This window comes from Leptinotarsa decemlineata, unplaced genomic scaffold (genome assembly GCF_025532065.1).
Source record: "Leptinotarsa decemlineata unplaced genomic scaffold, Ldec_3_MD MMD2_P_RNA_scaffold_5, whole genome shotgun sequence".
NCBI lineage: Eukaryota > Metazoa > Arthropoda > Insecta > Coleoptera > Chrysomelidae > Leptinotarsa > Leptinotarsa decemlineata.
The window spans coordinates 372960-387935 of record NW_027412532.1 but is presented as its reverse complement, the minus strand read 5'-3'; the positions used below and the strand labels follow the sequence as shown (position 1 = coordinate 387935).

The following is a 14976-nucleotide window of genomic DNA, read 5'->3' as shown; positions in this document are numbered from 1 at the left end:
GTTCAGAAGCACCGTGAAGATAGTTTCAGCTATTATCCAAGAGATGGCACAGCATTTCCTCCAAGAAAGTAGGACTTTGGAGGGAATGCTGCGCCATCTTTCTAATAATAGCTGAAACCTACACGTTGTTCCTGGAGCATGCCGCCATCTATTAGAGAGTATTTGAAATCATCTATATCCTGTTCCTACCTTTATAATAACCGTTTTACGCCATCTTTCAATCAATAGCTAACGTATTCTGTACTTACTTTTTCAATTGTTAGTTAAAAATCCAACGCGATCATCTCACACAAAGAACAAACTAAAGTTTTTAATAAAATTCTTAATAATAAATATTTACAAAAAAATTAACCTACAACACAATTGTTCACCTAACCAAGTCGTGCTCTCAATTCTTTTTCTTTTTCTTGTCCGCCTCCGGCAGAAGCCCCGAGGCCTTCTGGAACTCCATGACGAGTTGGTCTTGCACTTCGGGCAGGCTTGGCGAATACCTGCTGTACTCCATCGTGAACTCTCCCTTGCCCTGAGTGCTAGAGCGCAGCTCACCCGCATAGCCGAACATCTCGTTGAGGGGCACTTCAGCGTGGACGGTAAACCAGCCTTCGGTGCCTTCAGTGCCAGTAATTATTCCGTGCCGCTTGTTCAGCTGCGTCATCACGGCCCCCTGGAACTCGTCGGGGGCGGTCACTTCGACGGCCATTACTGGTTCGAGGATCTGCCAGACTCCTTCTTCAAACACTGAAACAAAATATTGTTAATTGAAGAGTTCTCCAAATATTTTTTGGTGTGTCTAGTTCTACTCGTCACTTGAATAGACTGACCTCGATTCCTGTCCCAAATAATTGAGCAAATTGTAACGTGAGACAGAAATATCTTGGTAAGGAATATTAGAAAGACAAACACCTTTTCTTTTAACCTATCTGAATGAAGTCCAGCAAATAAAATGACTCTGATCGACCTTTAAATGATTTTTAAACATATTTTTTCCTCTGAACAGAAGACTGAAACATCACTAGATATATAATCTAACATAAATTACAAATGAAACTGTGGAAACTGTCCCAAATGATATGTTGGACAAACTGGAAGTTATCTAAAAACACGAATTTCAGAACACATGACACATTGTGAAAGAAACTTTATAAAATCACGGACTCCCCAGCTTTTGTTGATCATAAAGAAGAGCATGGGCGCATTTTTCTAGATGTCCAACTATATTTATCTGAAAGACTTGAGTGAAATGATTCATATTGTCAAACACAATGGAGTCAACACTAGAAGGGATGCTGGTTGCTCCAATACTGTATATTTCAACTTAATCAGTGAAATACGGAAATGATTCATTACGTCGAGTCGTTTTAAAAAAAATTTGCTACATATTTATTATTTTTCATATACCTATATCTAGCATGTCGAATGATTTTTGAATTTTGTCACAGTTAAACATGGAAACACCCCTTTTCGGTGGGTAATTTTAATATAATTATATTACTACTTCTCACAACATTAAAAAGACAACAGTTATAAAGTTTGTGGCAAGATTAAATCGAAACGTTGTCGAGAAAACAATTGTTTTTCCAAGAAAACTTGATTATCTTACCCAACAAACCTTTCTAGAAATAAACCTCGAGATACGAAACCAAAGACAGGGTTAGAGAGAAATAATATTTTGATACGTAGTTGTAAAGCATATAAAAATGTCTAGATGCCTGGATTTTCTTGAATAAAGCCATAGTCAATGAGAAATTACTGGTTCATCATTGTTGTGTTCAAAATACAGTTTTTGATAAAAGATATTCGCTATATTCTATATGTTACTAGTACTATGTTGCTGTATCGCTGATTTTACAATGTTTTGACAGAATCAGAATCAACGAACTTAGGCGTGCACAGCGTTATAGAACAGTGCTTTCCAAAAATTGTTCTACAACGCCATCTAGTGGCGAGTTACAGAAAAATTGATAACCTAAAGACCTTCTCTATGAAAAATTACTTGTACATGTCAAGTTTCATCACGATCGGTTGAGCGATGTACAAGTTTATCACTTACCAACCAACCAACAAACATCCATTTTTCATACATATGATTATGTATGTATTATACATATGATTATGTATGTATTAGGTATTATACATATGATTATGTATGTATGTAACGACTGAGTCGTCTCCTCAAGAGCGGGGTACCTTATAAAATCGCCTTGCACCAAATTCTTGAGCGGCGAACGCAGAATCTGTCTCGGGTGGGGAAATAAACTCCCCCATGAGCAGGTTAGCAAATGTTTGCGCTCAAATGATGACTCACCAAAACCAGAGGCGAAAAAGCCCTACACAGTTGAATCTAAGGCACCGTCAGGTGTAGCTGACGTGCAAAAACCCTCATACGGAAAGGTTGTCATGGGTATCGAAGTGGGAATCTTGCAAGTTGACTACCTCATCAACAGAGCATATACTTTGTACCTGCTGGGTTTATTTGGTCGAGTGTGAATAGGTGTGAGCCACAATAAACCCTTGCGGGTTGCCGTGGAGGGTTGAATAGACCCACTCACTTTGGACCTACCTAACGGCCGATTTCATAAAGAAACATAAAGGTTACTTTAACTTTAAATGATACTTTAATAAATATTTTTGATTTCATAACCAAGTTAAAGTGTCCTTTAAGCCAAAAACGTCCTTCAAAGTTAAAGTGTCGATTTCTCTACTTCAACTCGCTAAAGTGTCATTTAACTACAACATAACCTCAATTTTAATAATTGTTATTTGTTGTGCTACTCGCTACGTTTGCTAGTTTTGTGTTCGTTTAGCCATAATAATCATAAAAATATGAATAATTTTGAAACGTCTAGCTCAAGTTCATCTGATGAAGAATTTATTTATACTAGAAGACCAAAAGTGTATAGGAAAAGAACAGACTGCTTCGAAAAATATGATGAGCTTGACTTTTACCAACGTTTTCGCTTAAAAAAACAAACTGTTTTGTATCTACTAGATGAAATAAAAGAACAAATTCAGTTACCTACTAATAAGTAAGTTGTAAAATTTGTATTATTAACAGAATTATAAAAAAATTTATTTATTTTTTAGAGGTGGGTGCATTACACCATTACAACAATTATTGTTGACTTTAAGATTCTACGCATCAGGAAATATGCAAATAATCGTATCAGATTTTATGGGAGTGTCTAGAAGTTCAGCTAGCAGGATTATCAAAAAGGTGTCTATTGCTATTGCCTCACTAGCCCGACAACACATTCGCATGTATGAAAATAAAAGGGAATTGGAAGAAGCAGTTGAAAAATTTTATGAAATAGCTTCATTTCCCAAGACCATTGGAGCAATTGATTGCACATTAGTTAAAATTGATTCTCCCGGTGGAAATGATGCAGAAATATTCAGATGTAGAAAATCTTATTTTGCATTAAATGTTCAGACAGTAAGCGATGCTAAATTGAAAATAAGAGATATTGTTGTGAGATGGCCAGGATCGGTGCATGACCAAACAATTTTTAATAATAGCAGTTTAAAGCAAAAATTTGAAAATGGTGTATTTGGTCAGTATATGCTAATTGGTGACAGTGGATATTCTCTAAAGCCATATCTTATGACTAAGTTACAACAAACTAGAACACCTGCTGAAAATTTATACAATGAGTCTATAATAAGGACTCGAAATGTAGTAGAGCGTCAATACGGTTTATGGAAAAGACGATTTCCCGTTTTGAGGTTTGGCATGAGACTAAAACTAGAAACCACAATGGCAGTAATAGTCGCAACTGCAGTTCTTCATAACATTGCCATTGATATGAATGATAACTTTACTGAAGAAGATGAAATAGAGGAAGACGATGAGGATGTATTACCCCCCATGGAAAATAATCCAAATATAGCAGAAAATATAAGGAATTTGATAATTAATGAACATTTTGCTAGATTGTAAATACTAATAATAATTAAAAATCAGTTTTATGAAACATTTAATTTATTTAATTGTTTTTCTTTTAATTTGATTTCTAAATCCAATAAAGTCATTTTTTTAAAATGTTCTTCTTCTTCTCTCTCCCTTCTCCTTGATCTCTCCTTCTCCTCTGCTTCTACCGTTTTTTCAAGAAGCTCCTTTTTCTTTTTATAATAATCTTCTTTTGCATTATATAACGGGTTTATTTTGGTTGGGTGTAGTTTTCCGTTGGCTTTTCTTTTTAAATTATTAGGTGCATAACTACTCCAATCGATTTTTTTCTTAATATGCGTTTGCTGGGAACAGACAAGAGTTATATAATAAAAATTACAACTGTACCACACACAATTCAAAACTCACTTTTTTACTAGACATGCTCCCTGAGGGTGTCACTGATGTAGGAGGTGATATCTGGTTCTCCTCCAATACAATTTCTTCAGTAAATTCAGGTACTATCTAAAAGCAAATGTACTATTACATTTTTTGAGGTCCTAACTTAAATATTAGCTTTAATCAGCATAACAAATTAAAAGGTTTGGGAAAAAAAGTTTTTGGCTTTCTACTTCTCCATCTTGATACAAAAAAAAATGTAGGTATCTTCGAAAGGAAGGAAGGAACTAATCAATTTGAAAATAAGTAACTCTATACATAGATGTGTAGATCATGCGAAGAAACAATTTTCAGACACATACTGGAAGGAAGCCCTCCTGAAACAGCTACTTTCATATGAACATTGAATTACACGACAGAAAAAAATTCTTTCGAAACAATACTGAACAATGAATACTGAATTATACAGAAGATACTTTGTAATGTAATTCAATGTTTATATGAAAATAGCTGTTTCAGGAGGACTTCCTTCCAGTTATTATCTGAAAGATGTTTCTTTGCATGATGTACACATCCATGTATAGAGTTACTTATTTTCAAATTGATTACTTCTTTCCTTTCTTTGGAAGATTCCCACATAATTTTTGTATCAAGAAGAAGTAGTAGAAAGCCAAAAAATTTCTTTCCCAAAAATTAATCACTCCTAAAAATATAAACCCTTCAATTCAAAATAAAAGGTCTTTCCGAACTATGGATTAGTAGTGAAAAAAATCTATAACTTACTGATTGCGTAGAAATCTCTGACATTTCATCTTTGGCTTCTCCTGCTGCAATTATTGTCATTTCTGAATCCTGTAACAATATATTCAGAATAATTAATATTATACAAGTATGTTCCCAAGACAAAAAATAACAAATTTATGTTGACAACTATTAACAGGTTGCTAATATATTATCATTTAAAAAACGGTTTATTTACTTACAACAAATTCTTGAGGATATTCTTTTAGAAGTTCTTCCTTTAAAACTGAAGATGATGCATCCATTCCAAGATCCTATAATACCACATACAATTAATATTTAATTTTATTGCCCTAACCAATACAGATAAAATCATGAAAGAAATAATGTTTTTAACCATTAACCAAATTTTAGTTTGGTAACTGTTAAAACAAAATGATTTGGTTATAAAAAAATGTAATTACATTTATGAAATCGCTATCCAAGCAGTTATTCAAACCCACCACCGTTTTCATATTTATTATATTTAGGGTTGCTTCTGTTACAGGATCTAAATCAATTTTTATTGCGGGACCACCCCCTGTTCCCGTCATATATGATTTTTGTTTCGCCACATCCTTTCTAGCTTTTGTTTTCAGATTATCAAATTTTGCTTTAATCTGAGATATACTTCTCACTTGTATATTTCTGGAGTTGAAGCTGGAAAGTACTTTGCGCCATGCCTCTTCCTAAAATCATATTTAAATTTATTAATATTGAGGTATCTAACTACATAGATATATATAGTTTTAAAATTGCTTGTACTTGTAATACATACCTTTTCTGCATTCGTTACTTTATTAGTAGTTTTGCATTCTAAAATATGCTTGAATTTTTCAATTTCTTGTATTAAATTCATTTCTTCCTCCCGAGAAAAATTTGACGAGCGAACTTTCTTATTATTATTTACCATTTCCATTTCAGTCCAAATCAATCGTCCTCACAAATACAAATAACAAAAACATCAAACACCACAACTCTTAACCTTACTTATTCAAACACTGAACTTAAATACTCGTCAAATATGACAAATCTTGTCAAAATCCATGAATTCCAGGTTGACCAACATCTTAAAAATTACTTAAAAGATACTTTATGGAAAGGGCACTTTAATATTAATTATGAAACCAAATGACGGCAACAGCTACTTTAAAGGGGACTTTAGTGTAAAGTCTCCTTTCGGTAAAGTGGACTTTAGATATTGATTATGAAATCGGCCGTAACCTATGTATGAATTTAAGTATGGTATTCACTATGAAAAAGCTACTGTGATTGTTTCGATACACGTTACGCCATCTAGTGTTTGATAACTGTGTGAAAAAATAAATTCGATTTCCTGTTGAAAAGATTTCAAGTCTTTAAACAAACATGTTATTTTGAAAGGAACATTTTTCGAACAAACAATCAACAAAATTGACTGCAATGAAAACGTTAACCTTCAATTACATGTTTAATTTTCTAATCTGAAGTCCAATGTTGTTGCGCCATCTAGTATCCAATGACTGAAACTTTGTGCGAACTGAAAATAATTTTCGACTTTTTACCGATAGATGGCGACAGACGTAAGAACAAAAATCAACATTTTACAGAAAATTCCTAAATATAGGAAATTAACTAGATATTTATAAGAAACTGAAGAAACTTGAATCATTTTCTACTGAAACATGAAAAACTCAAACTACACAGAAAAGCCATTTCATGCTAAAAGAGAGTCTAATTTTTTATTTTTAGAATCTGCGATTCGGAAGTTCTCCACTATTCATCAATTCAAATAATCCCGTGGCAGTTCATTCAGACTTTTGTTGTCTGAAAAGAGTGAAAACCTACGAGATACAAAGTCATACACCTGTAAAACCCAAGAACTTGACTCACCTTGTCTGATGGCCCCCTGGGCGGCCAAGAAAAACGAAAACTCGCTCGAGTCTACGATGTGGTGAGCCCCGTCGATCAGTCTGAACTTCAAGCCGGAGAGCTTTTGCCCGGCGAGCAGGCCTTTTTCGGCCATCGCCAAGAATCCGCGTTTCACGCCCGGCACGAAAGGCTTCGGAATGTTCGTGCCGACCGTCTCGTCCACGAATTCTAGGACGGTGTTCTTGTTGGGAGGCAGAGGCTCCAGGACGCCGATGACTCGTGCGAACTGACCCTGACCGCCGGACTGCTTCTTGTGGAGGTAGTTGAATTCGCACGGGGAGACGAGGGATTCTCGGAAGGCGACTTTGGGCTTGCCTAGTTTCACCTGAAACGGAACGGAACGCATTGTCAATCAATCAATCAAACATTTAGTGAATCAGTTTTCCTTCACAATCACATTAGACAATATGAAGCATACATAACAAAGAAGGTGATAGGCTACAATCAAATTAGGATTCAAGGAGAAACTCATCCACAGAGTAGTATATTTTTTGTAATAGAAAAATCCTGAGTCTCTTTTTAAAGACATTCATATTTGAGGATTAAATGTCCTCACTAAACTTATTATACAGGGTGTAACTGAATGAGTGTAAAACATTTAAGGAGGTGATTCCTCATCGAAAAAAAGATAGGATTTTTCATATAAAGAAATTTCATTGGAGCATCCCTTGTTAAGATACGGCCCCTTAAAGGGGGTACATAAAATTTGTATAACAATTTTTTTCACAAGCACTAAAAAAGTTACAATATTGAAATTAACCTGACGTTTTGTACTACCAAAATGACAGCCAGTAATTTAGTTGGTTTACCCCATGGTTGTAAGGGGTGGAAAACGCAACCCCTAAAATTTATTTCCAATGTAACTTTTTGTCTCTGTAATGTAGTATAGTTGAACATGTGTAATGTACTATAATAATAATAATAATAATAATAATAATATTTTATTGGTTCTTCTGGATCATAACTCAATGATATAGAACAAGTCAGTGTAATATGATATAAATAAACTTATAAAAAAGAAAAAATTATGTACATATAGGACATGAACAGTTATGTAAAATTATATATTAAAACTTATAACTAGGTAAAATTATAATATATTAACAACCCTAGATGACAATCTCAATTCTTCAGTTATATTGATAAGTCATTTATAAACTCTTCAATGGAGTAATAGGCTTTATCAATCAGAAAGTTTTTTAGGAACGGTTTAAATTTTCTTAGTGACATTTTTCTAACATGATTTGGCAATTTGTTAAATAGCCTGACACCCATGAAAATTGGACTTGATTCTGATCTAGCCAGTCTATGATTTGGTATTTCTAATAATGTTGAATTTCTTGTGCCGTAATTATTTTTGTTTAGGAAGGTAAAAGGTCGCTGATCCGATTTTACAAAAATTAACAGCTGGTACATATAAATGCATGGGAGAGTTAATATTCTTAAAACTTTGAATATATCTCTGCAGCTAGTACGTCTATTTACACTCTGAATGTTTCTGACAGCTCTCTTCTGTAAAATAAATACCCTTTGTGCCTCACGTGATAGGCCCCAAGCTACTATACTATATGAGATTGTTGAGTGTAATTGGGCATGATAGTACATGAGTATAGTTGAACAACCCTGTATAGGCAATACCATCAGTACAAACGGCGCGCGCACCGGAGAACATCTGTTTTTCGGACGTGTTCCTTATTGGCAGCCTATGTGTACTTGTTTTGTTACCTTTCCAAGAAAATACAGTTTGTGTTGTGAAAGTAAGAACGTAGTTTCATTTAAACATCACAGTCTCATTATTTGTTTACCATTTGAAAATTCATTTCCAATAGCTAGTTTCATTTTAAACAAAAAATGTCTCCTAGGTTTTTTGCCCAAAATAAACCAGTGCGCAGCAAAAAATTATTTTTGGAACAACTACAGAGATACATCGTCATAAATGCGAAAATACGAAACTAATTTATCTAGTAGGTCGCTATTAGCGATGGGTTAGAAGCTTCTAGAAGATATGCTGAAATGTATTCTCAACGGCATCATCCTTCACAGAGAATATTTGCTCGACTTCATCAACGGTTACGAGAAAATGGTTCATTCAACAAAAGAATGCAGGATTGTGGTCGCCTTGAGAAGTACGAACACCACAGCTTGAGGAAGCAGTACTTAATTTGATTGAAGAACAACCTTCTACCAGTACTAGAAAGATTGCTTTCCAGCTAAATGTTGATCATATGACGGTATTTCGAATTTTAAAGGGACAACTCTTACACCCTTACCATCTGCAACGAGTACAGACACTGTCACCGCGAGACTTTCCGAACCGTCTTGAATTTTGCAACTGAATGCTGGAAATGATTGAAAGAAATTGTGACTTTCTGAAGACGATAGAATTCACAGACGAATGTAGTTTTTCTCGGGACAAGATTATTAGTTTTCATAATTACCACATATGGGCTGATGAAAACCCTCACGCGATTGTCGAAACCAACCATCAAGAACAGTTTTCTCTTAACGTGTGGCTCGGAGTTATTGGGGATGATTTAATTGGGCCTCATTTTCTACCTCCTCGATTAAATAGTGAGGCATACGTTCAATTTTTAAGAGAAGTGCATCCAGTACTGCTGGAGGAAGTTTCTTTGGGCGTCAAAAGGGATATGTTTTTATGGTATGATCATGCCATGATCATACCAGTTCATAAGAAGAACGATACATCGGATATTACAAACTATCGCCTCGTGGCCCTGCTAAGCATTTTCTCAAAAAATTTTTAAAAGGTTGTGAATGAGAGAATATTGAGATTTTTATCAAGGTTTAGGATCCTGTCCGATTCTCAACATGGTTTTTGCAAAGGCAAGTCCACTCAATCACCTACTTGGAGATTCTTAGAAATCATATACGCTTCTTTAGATAGGGGTAAGCATGTTGCAGGAGTATTCTTCGATCTGTCACGTGCGTTCGATTGTTTAAATTTTAAATTCATCGAGAGCAAATTATATAATCTAGGATTTAGAGGGGACTTCCTAGAATGGATCATTGACTTACTTCCTAGAATGGATCATTGACTTTCTTACAGATCGTAGGATGTTCGTCAATATAAAAGATATGAAATCAGACTATCACAGTATATGTTCTGGAGTTCCTCAAGGTTCTGTGTTAGGTCCGCTGATCTTTTTATTGTTTGTAAATGATCTGCCTACTTATTTCACCAGTAATGAACATGCTCTCACTCTTTTCGCAGATGACACGTCTTTAGCTGTATCAGCAGAGAGTCAGGAGGAATTAAAATCAAAAACAGAGGAATTAATATCACTGTTCTTAAATTGGTGTGAAAGGAGTAATCTGATAGTAAACTTGACCAAAACAAAATATATCTATTTTAATTTAAAATTTGTTGTATAAATTTTTATTGTATTATTTTTATATACTGATCTACAATTTTATCTTGATGTGATTTTTATGTGCTTAATACTGACCTATCCTATACGTTTGTCAACGTCTTTGAGGATGAATAAATATTATTATTATTATTATTATTATGCATGATGGGGCTTCCGCCCATTTTAGTCGAGTAGCACGTCAGCATTTAACTGAAACATATGCAAATCAGTGGATAGGTCGAGGAGGACCACAAAACTGGCCCGCTCGATCCCCGGATCTCAATCCTCTCGGTTTCTCTATTTAGGGCCATTTACAGCATTTGGTTTATCGTACTCCTGTTCGCGATGTAGAGGACTCAAGAAACCGCATCATCGATGCGTGCAGGGTAATCAGAGAGACTCCAGGAATATTTGAGCGAATACGTGACTCAATACGACGACGTCTAGACGCATGCGTAATGTCTGAAGGTAGACTTATTGAACATTTACTATGATTTCTACATGTTGTGTGTTTTGTTATTAATAACTTAGTTTTGTTTATTACCCTTTAATCGTTTAATGCAGATACTAACTACAAAATAACAATAAATCCAGTTCGCATTTATGACGAGCTCAAATGGAAGTGTGTAACTTAATTAATGAAAAATATCCAGAAAGATGCATAACACAGTCAGCAAGATTGTATAATGAAATTTGTTTGTAAAATGCAGAATATTAAAATTAAAAATCGACGTGTTTCAGATTTTTGTAAAACGACCTTTTGTTTTGGAAATCGAATTTATTTTATACTTTGCGGACACCCTGTAGAATTCTATGTTCTTCATTTCGACAAGTAAGTTTTTATATATCTTACAGCCATTGTAAATAAATGTCATTGTAAATAAATGAGTTTTTAATCAGTCGTTTTGGCATTTCTTCATAATCAATACCATTTCTAAGATATAAAATGACTCTGCAGTTGGTATTTTATGGGATTCAAATAAAGGCCTACAAGGCTTGTTACATTAAGCTTTGCACATTTCTCAAAGCTTTTGTTTGCGATTTGAATGTGTTGTTGAATAGATAATCGCTGCAACTACCTCAAAATGAAATCCAATACCTCAAGTGCGAGTTTGAAATATGAAGTTACAATAAATAGAAATAAGTACTCAAATAAAACACTTACGGGACAATTATACTCCCTTTCCATCCTCTGGGCATATATTTCCAGATGCAGTTCTCCCATCCCAGATACGATGGTTTCTTTGTTGTCATTATCGAAAAAGAAGTGAAACGTAGGATCTTCCTTGGTGAATCTAGCTACAGCCTTTGAGAAGTTATCTCTGACAAAAAATTGAAAGAATATCAAAGGTAAATCATATCAAACGCAAATTCGTAATCGTATACCAATTAATAGAGTGGAGAAACATTGACCAAGTACCTGTCTTTGGAGTTAACAGGAGCTATAGACATGGATACCACGGGCTCAGGTACGAAAATCGATTCCAAGGATATATCAGATTTGGGGTCGGTCACGAAAGTATCACCACTGGCGCAATCCACTCCGAAGAGGGCGAATATGTCTCCGGCATAGACCTCGTTGACGTCTTCCATCGTGTTCGAGTGCAAACGGACAAGCCTGGCGATCCTAACTTTGCGCTGGGTACGCATGTTATAGATCGAGTCACCTGGAATTGTGAAAAAATTCATTCACGACGAAGAGCCGAGTGTTTCTGGAAGAGTTTCAAAGAATGTAGAACATTCCATTCTTCCATGATATTATCCTTTTCATAATGTGTTTATTTCATCATATTTCCCTTTCTACTTGAGCAAGTCTAGATTATAGATTATTAAATTGAACCTCAAGCAACGGACAACTATTGTTTGGTGCAAACTTTTGACTTACACTGATTCTTGAGGAACACTCAGCTTATTTTTGGACCCCCGTCGTTGCTTTTCATAATAATGATAATATTAAATGGTCTTTATTTTCATCTTACCGTAATTTTTTGGCCAAAAACTACACCGTAATCCTGCCTCAGTCACCGTATTGACCAGATTTGGCCCTCTGCGATTTTTTCCTGTTCTCAAGATTGTAGAGACCCATGAAAGGACGGCGTTTTGCGACGATTGAGGAGATAAAACAGACCTCGTAGATATGTTATATGTATAGTAACTACTCATTCTTGTGAGAATTTCTTTGAATTCATTTCTGAAAGGAGTGAGTAGTAATTGCTTCATTTCATTAGGAAATTAATGAGTGGAAGTATGGAATGCCTATTGATTTGCTTCGTTCTAATCCCATTTTTCAACTCTGGATGTTAAGTAAAATATATTTATGATACGTATGTATAAGAATATGAAAGTATCAGAAAGTAAAAGCGCCTAAAGGCCGAATGTTCTGCACACAGTAACCGCGTGGAGAAGATTTCAACTCAGGGCAGACAACCCGGGAGGAGTCACGGGGGGGCTATGAAAATTAGTAGCTTCATTGAATATCAAAATGAAAGTTCTCAGACACATTTTCGCTTACCTTTCTGAAGCATGCCCTGGTAGCACCTCATATAAGTCAGCTGTCCAAACCTGCCAGCCTCAAGCTTGAACGCCAACGCCACGAATGGATTCTTGTTAGTTCTGGTCCCGTCCAACAAAACCTTCACGGATTCCTCCCCCTCCTTTTCCTTCAGACCATAATTCGAGACTTCTCCAGGGTTCGGCAGATAATCCAAAACGGCATCCAGTAGCGGCTGCACCCCTTTGTTCTTCAACGCAGTTCCTACCAAGACAGGCGTGAATTTACGTTGCAGACACGATCTGCGGATGGCAGACTTGATGTCTTCCTGCGTGAAAGGTTTCTCTTCCAAGTACAACTCTCCGAAAGCGTCATCGCAGTTGGAGAGGTGCTCGATGAGTTCGTGTCGCCTTTCCTCGCTTTCGGCCCTCATGTCCTTGGGGATTTCATCGTAGCGGAGCTGCTCGCCGAATGGACCCTCGAAATATATAGCCTGCTCTGTGATTAGGTCGATGATGCCTTTGCAGTCCGACTCCAGCCCGATGGGAAGTTGGATGAAGGCAGCGTGATGGTTCATCTTCGACCTCATTTGCGACAGAACCCTCTTCGGATTGGCGGCCAGCCTGTCCAACTTGTTGATGAAGGCCAAGCAAGGTACGTTATACCTGTGACATTAGATCACCTCGGTCATTATCGCCCAGTATAAACATTCTTGGATGATACAAAATATCAAAAACAGTTTTCGACTGGAGAGTTTACAAACTTACAACTAATTTGTGCCGGGTCCCAGCAGTACCTGGCTTGACCCATAGATGGCGATAGTTGTTTGGAAAATATCACTGCATTAGAGTCATTAGACAATACACAATCTATGTGTGTGTGTTGTTTTTAAACTCACAAAATATTTCAGCGCAAATATTTACCAGAGAATCGGCAAAATGTCTAATGGTTACTTTTATGAATCATTTTAATATCAATTTAGTGAACACAGTGAAAATATATAGGTATAGAATGTAACTTTTTTGTTATGAGAAACTACGACTACATACCTTTTCATCTGCCGGTTAACAGTGAGCGACTGACTCTGAACCCCTCCGACGGCACACAGCACTAAGATAGCTCCGTCTAGGACCCTCAGAGCTCTCTCTACTTCTACAGTGAAGTCCACATGTCCTGGAGTGTCGATTATATTTATATTGTGTTCCTTCCACAAGGTGTATGTTGCGGCTGACTGGATGGTGATACCCCGCTGTCGTTCGAGTTCCATAGAGTCCATGGTAGCCCCCACGTTGTCTTTTCCCCTCACTTCGTGCATGGACTCTATTCTTCCTGTGTAGAATAAAATACGTTCCGTAAGAGTGGTCTTGCCGGAGTCTATATGTGCGGATATTCCTATGTTCCTTATTTTGCTCAAGTCCTTGTGTTCTGCGTATTTTGCGTAGTTGGACATGTACTTGCTACCGACCTACAAGTGTTTCTGTTAGAATTGAGATGCACTAATGATTGTGTGAACTTACCCTGAAAACGCGGTCCAAACGTCTGAAAATGTATTTGTTGTTGATTCTAAACATTTTTTTCGGGGTGTTATATAAGAATCGTGAGGAAACTTGGATTTTTATAAATTACTCTAAAGAAAAAGGGGTTACTTCGACTTATGCGGAATTCGAGGTTATTTTCCGCTTCTGTTTTTTTAATTATATGACAGAATTTGTTTTTTATTGGCTTCAAGTAGTGGAGGCAACTAGCCCTAGTGGAGGTAACTCCTAAGAAGTGTTACCCCATTAAAGTAAAGTTTCATGTTTCTAGACATTATTTGTTCAATATATGCAGAAACGAGTTGATATATACGAAAGCGTAGAAGGACCACAATAATCTATATTATTTTTCCACGATTCACAGTTATAACTGTGAGTTGTGGAATGTACACTCTATACTGTGAATGTTAAAACAGGTTACATTTATTGTAAACATATTTACTAGATGATTGTTGATGAAACAAACACCTGAAACCAAACCACAGATCACAAAAACTAAGTAAATTCACAAGCGTTTTACAGTTTTGGTGTTTGGGAAAACTATTTTTGTTAGATTCGTTATACACCACAGAGGTTCCAATTACACCTTCAAGTTTTTTTTAA

At 36.0% G+C, this 14976-nt stretch overlaps 2 protein-coding genes across 3 annotated transcripts; both read right to left on the bottom strand.

The window, feature by feature from the left end:
- Positions 1-285: 285 nt before the first annotated feature.
- On the bottom strand, positions 286-14540 carry mEFG1 (mitochondrial translation elongation factor G 1). Of its 2 annotated transcripts, none has more exons than XM_074186825.1 (7): positions 14356-14539; positions 13888-14303; positions 12860-13503; positions 11768-12014; positions 11513-11669; positions 6938-7301; positions 286-738 (listed from the first exon to the last, which is right to left on the bottom strand). In XM_074186825.1, the coding sequence occupies exons 1-7, from the start codon at positions 14407-14409 to the stop codon at positions 389-391; spliced, it is 2232 nt and encodes a 743-aa protein (XP_074042926.1). In that variant the 5' UTR covers positions 14410-14539; the 3' UTR covers positions 286-388. The 2 variants fall into 2 exon arrangements, with proteins under 2 accessions (XP_074042926.1, XP_074042927.1); XM_074186826.1 differs by lacking the exon at positions 286-738 and adding an exon at positions 6762-6888 and having other exon boundaries at positions 14356-14540.
- Positions 3964-6279, bottom strand: LOC141487630 (uncharacterized). The gene is made up of 6 exons (XM_074186830.1): positions 5844-6279; positions 5491-5754; positions 5269-5340; positions 5069-5137; positions 4316-4411; positions 3964-4251 (listed from the first exon to the last, which is right to left on the bottom strand). Exons 1-6 carry the CDS (start codon positions 5982-5984, stop codon positions 3964-3966), a joined length of 930 nt encoding a protein of 309 aa, XP_074042931.1. The 5' UTR covers positions 5985-6279.
- Positions 14541-14976: the final 436 nt, after the last annotated feature.

Coding starts and splice junctions, on each gene's coding strand:
- mEFG1 (XM_074186825.1), bottom strand. CDS start 14,409: ATGTTTAGAATCAACAACAAATACATTTTCAGACGTTTGGACCGCGTT. Junction 13,504..13,887: donor GTTAACCGGCAGATGAAAAG/GTATGTAGTCGT, acceptor CTAATGTCACAG/GTATAACGTACCTTGCTTGG. Junction 739..6,937: donor CCAGGGGGCCATCAGACAAG/GTGAGTCAAGTT, acceptor ATTTTGTTTCAG/TGTTTGAAGAAGGAGTCTGG.
- LOC141487630 (XM_074186830.1), bottom strand. CDS start 5,984: ATGGAAATGGTAAATAATAATAAGAAAGTTCGCTCGTCAAATTTTTCT. Junction 5,755..5,843: donor AAGTAACGAATGCAGAAAAG/GTATGTATTACA, acceptor ATATGATTTTAG/GAAGAGGCATGGCGCAAAGT. Junction 4,412..5,068: donor CAGAGATTTCTACGCAATCA/GTAAGTTATAGA, acceptor ATTTGCTTTTAG/ATAGTACCTGAATTTACTGA.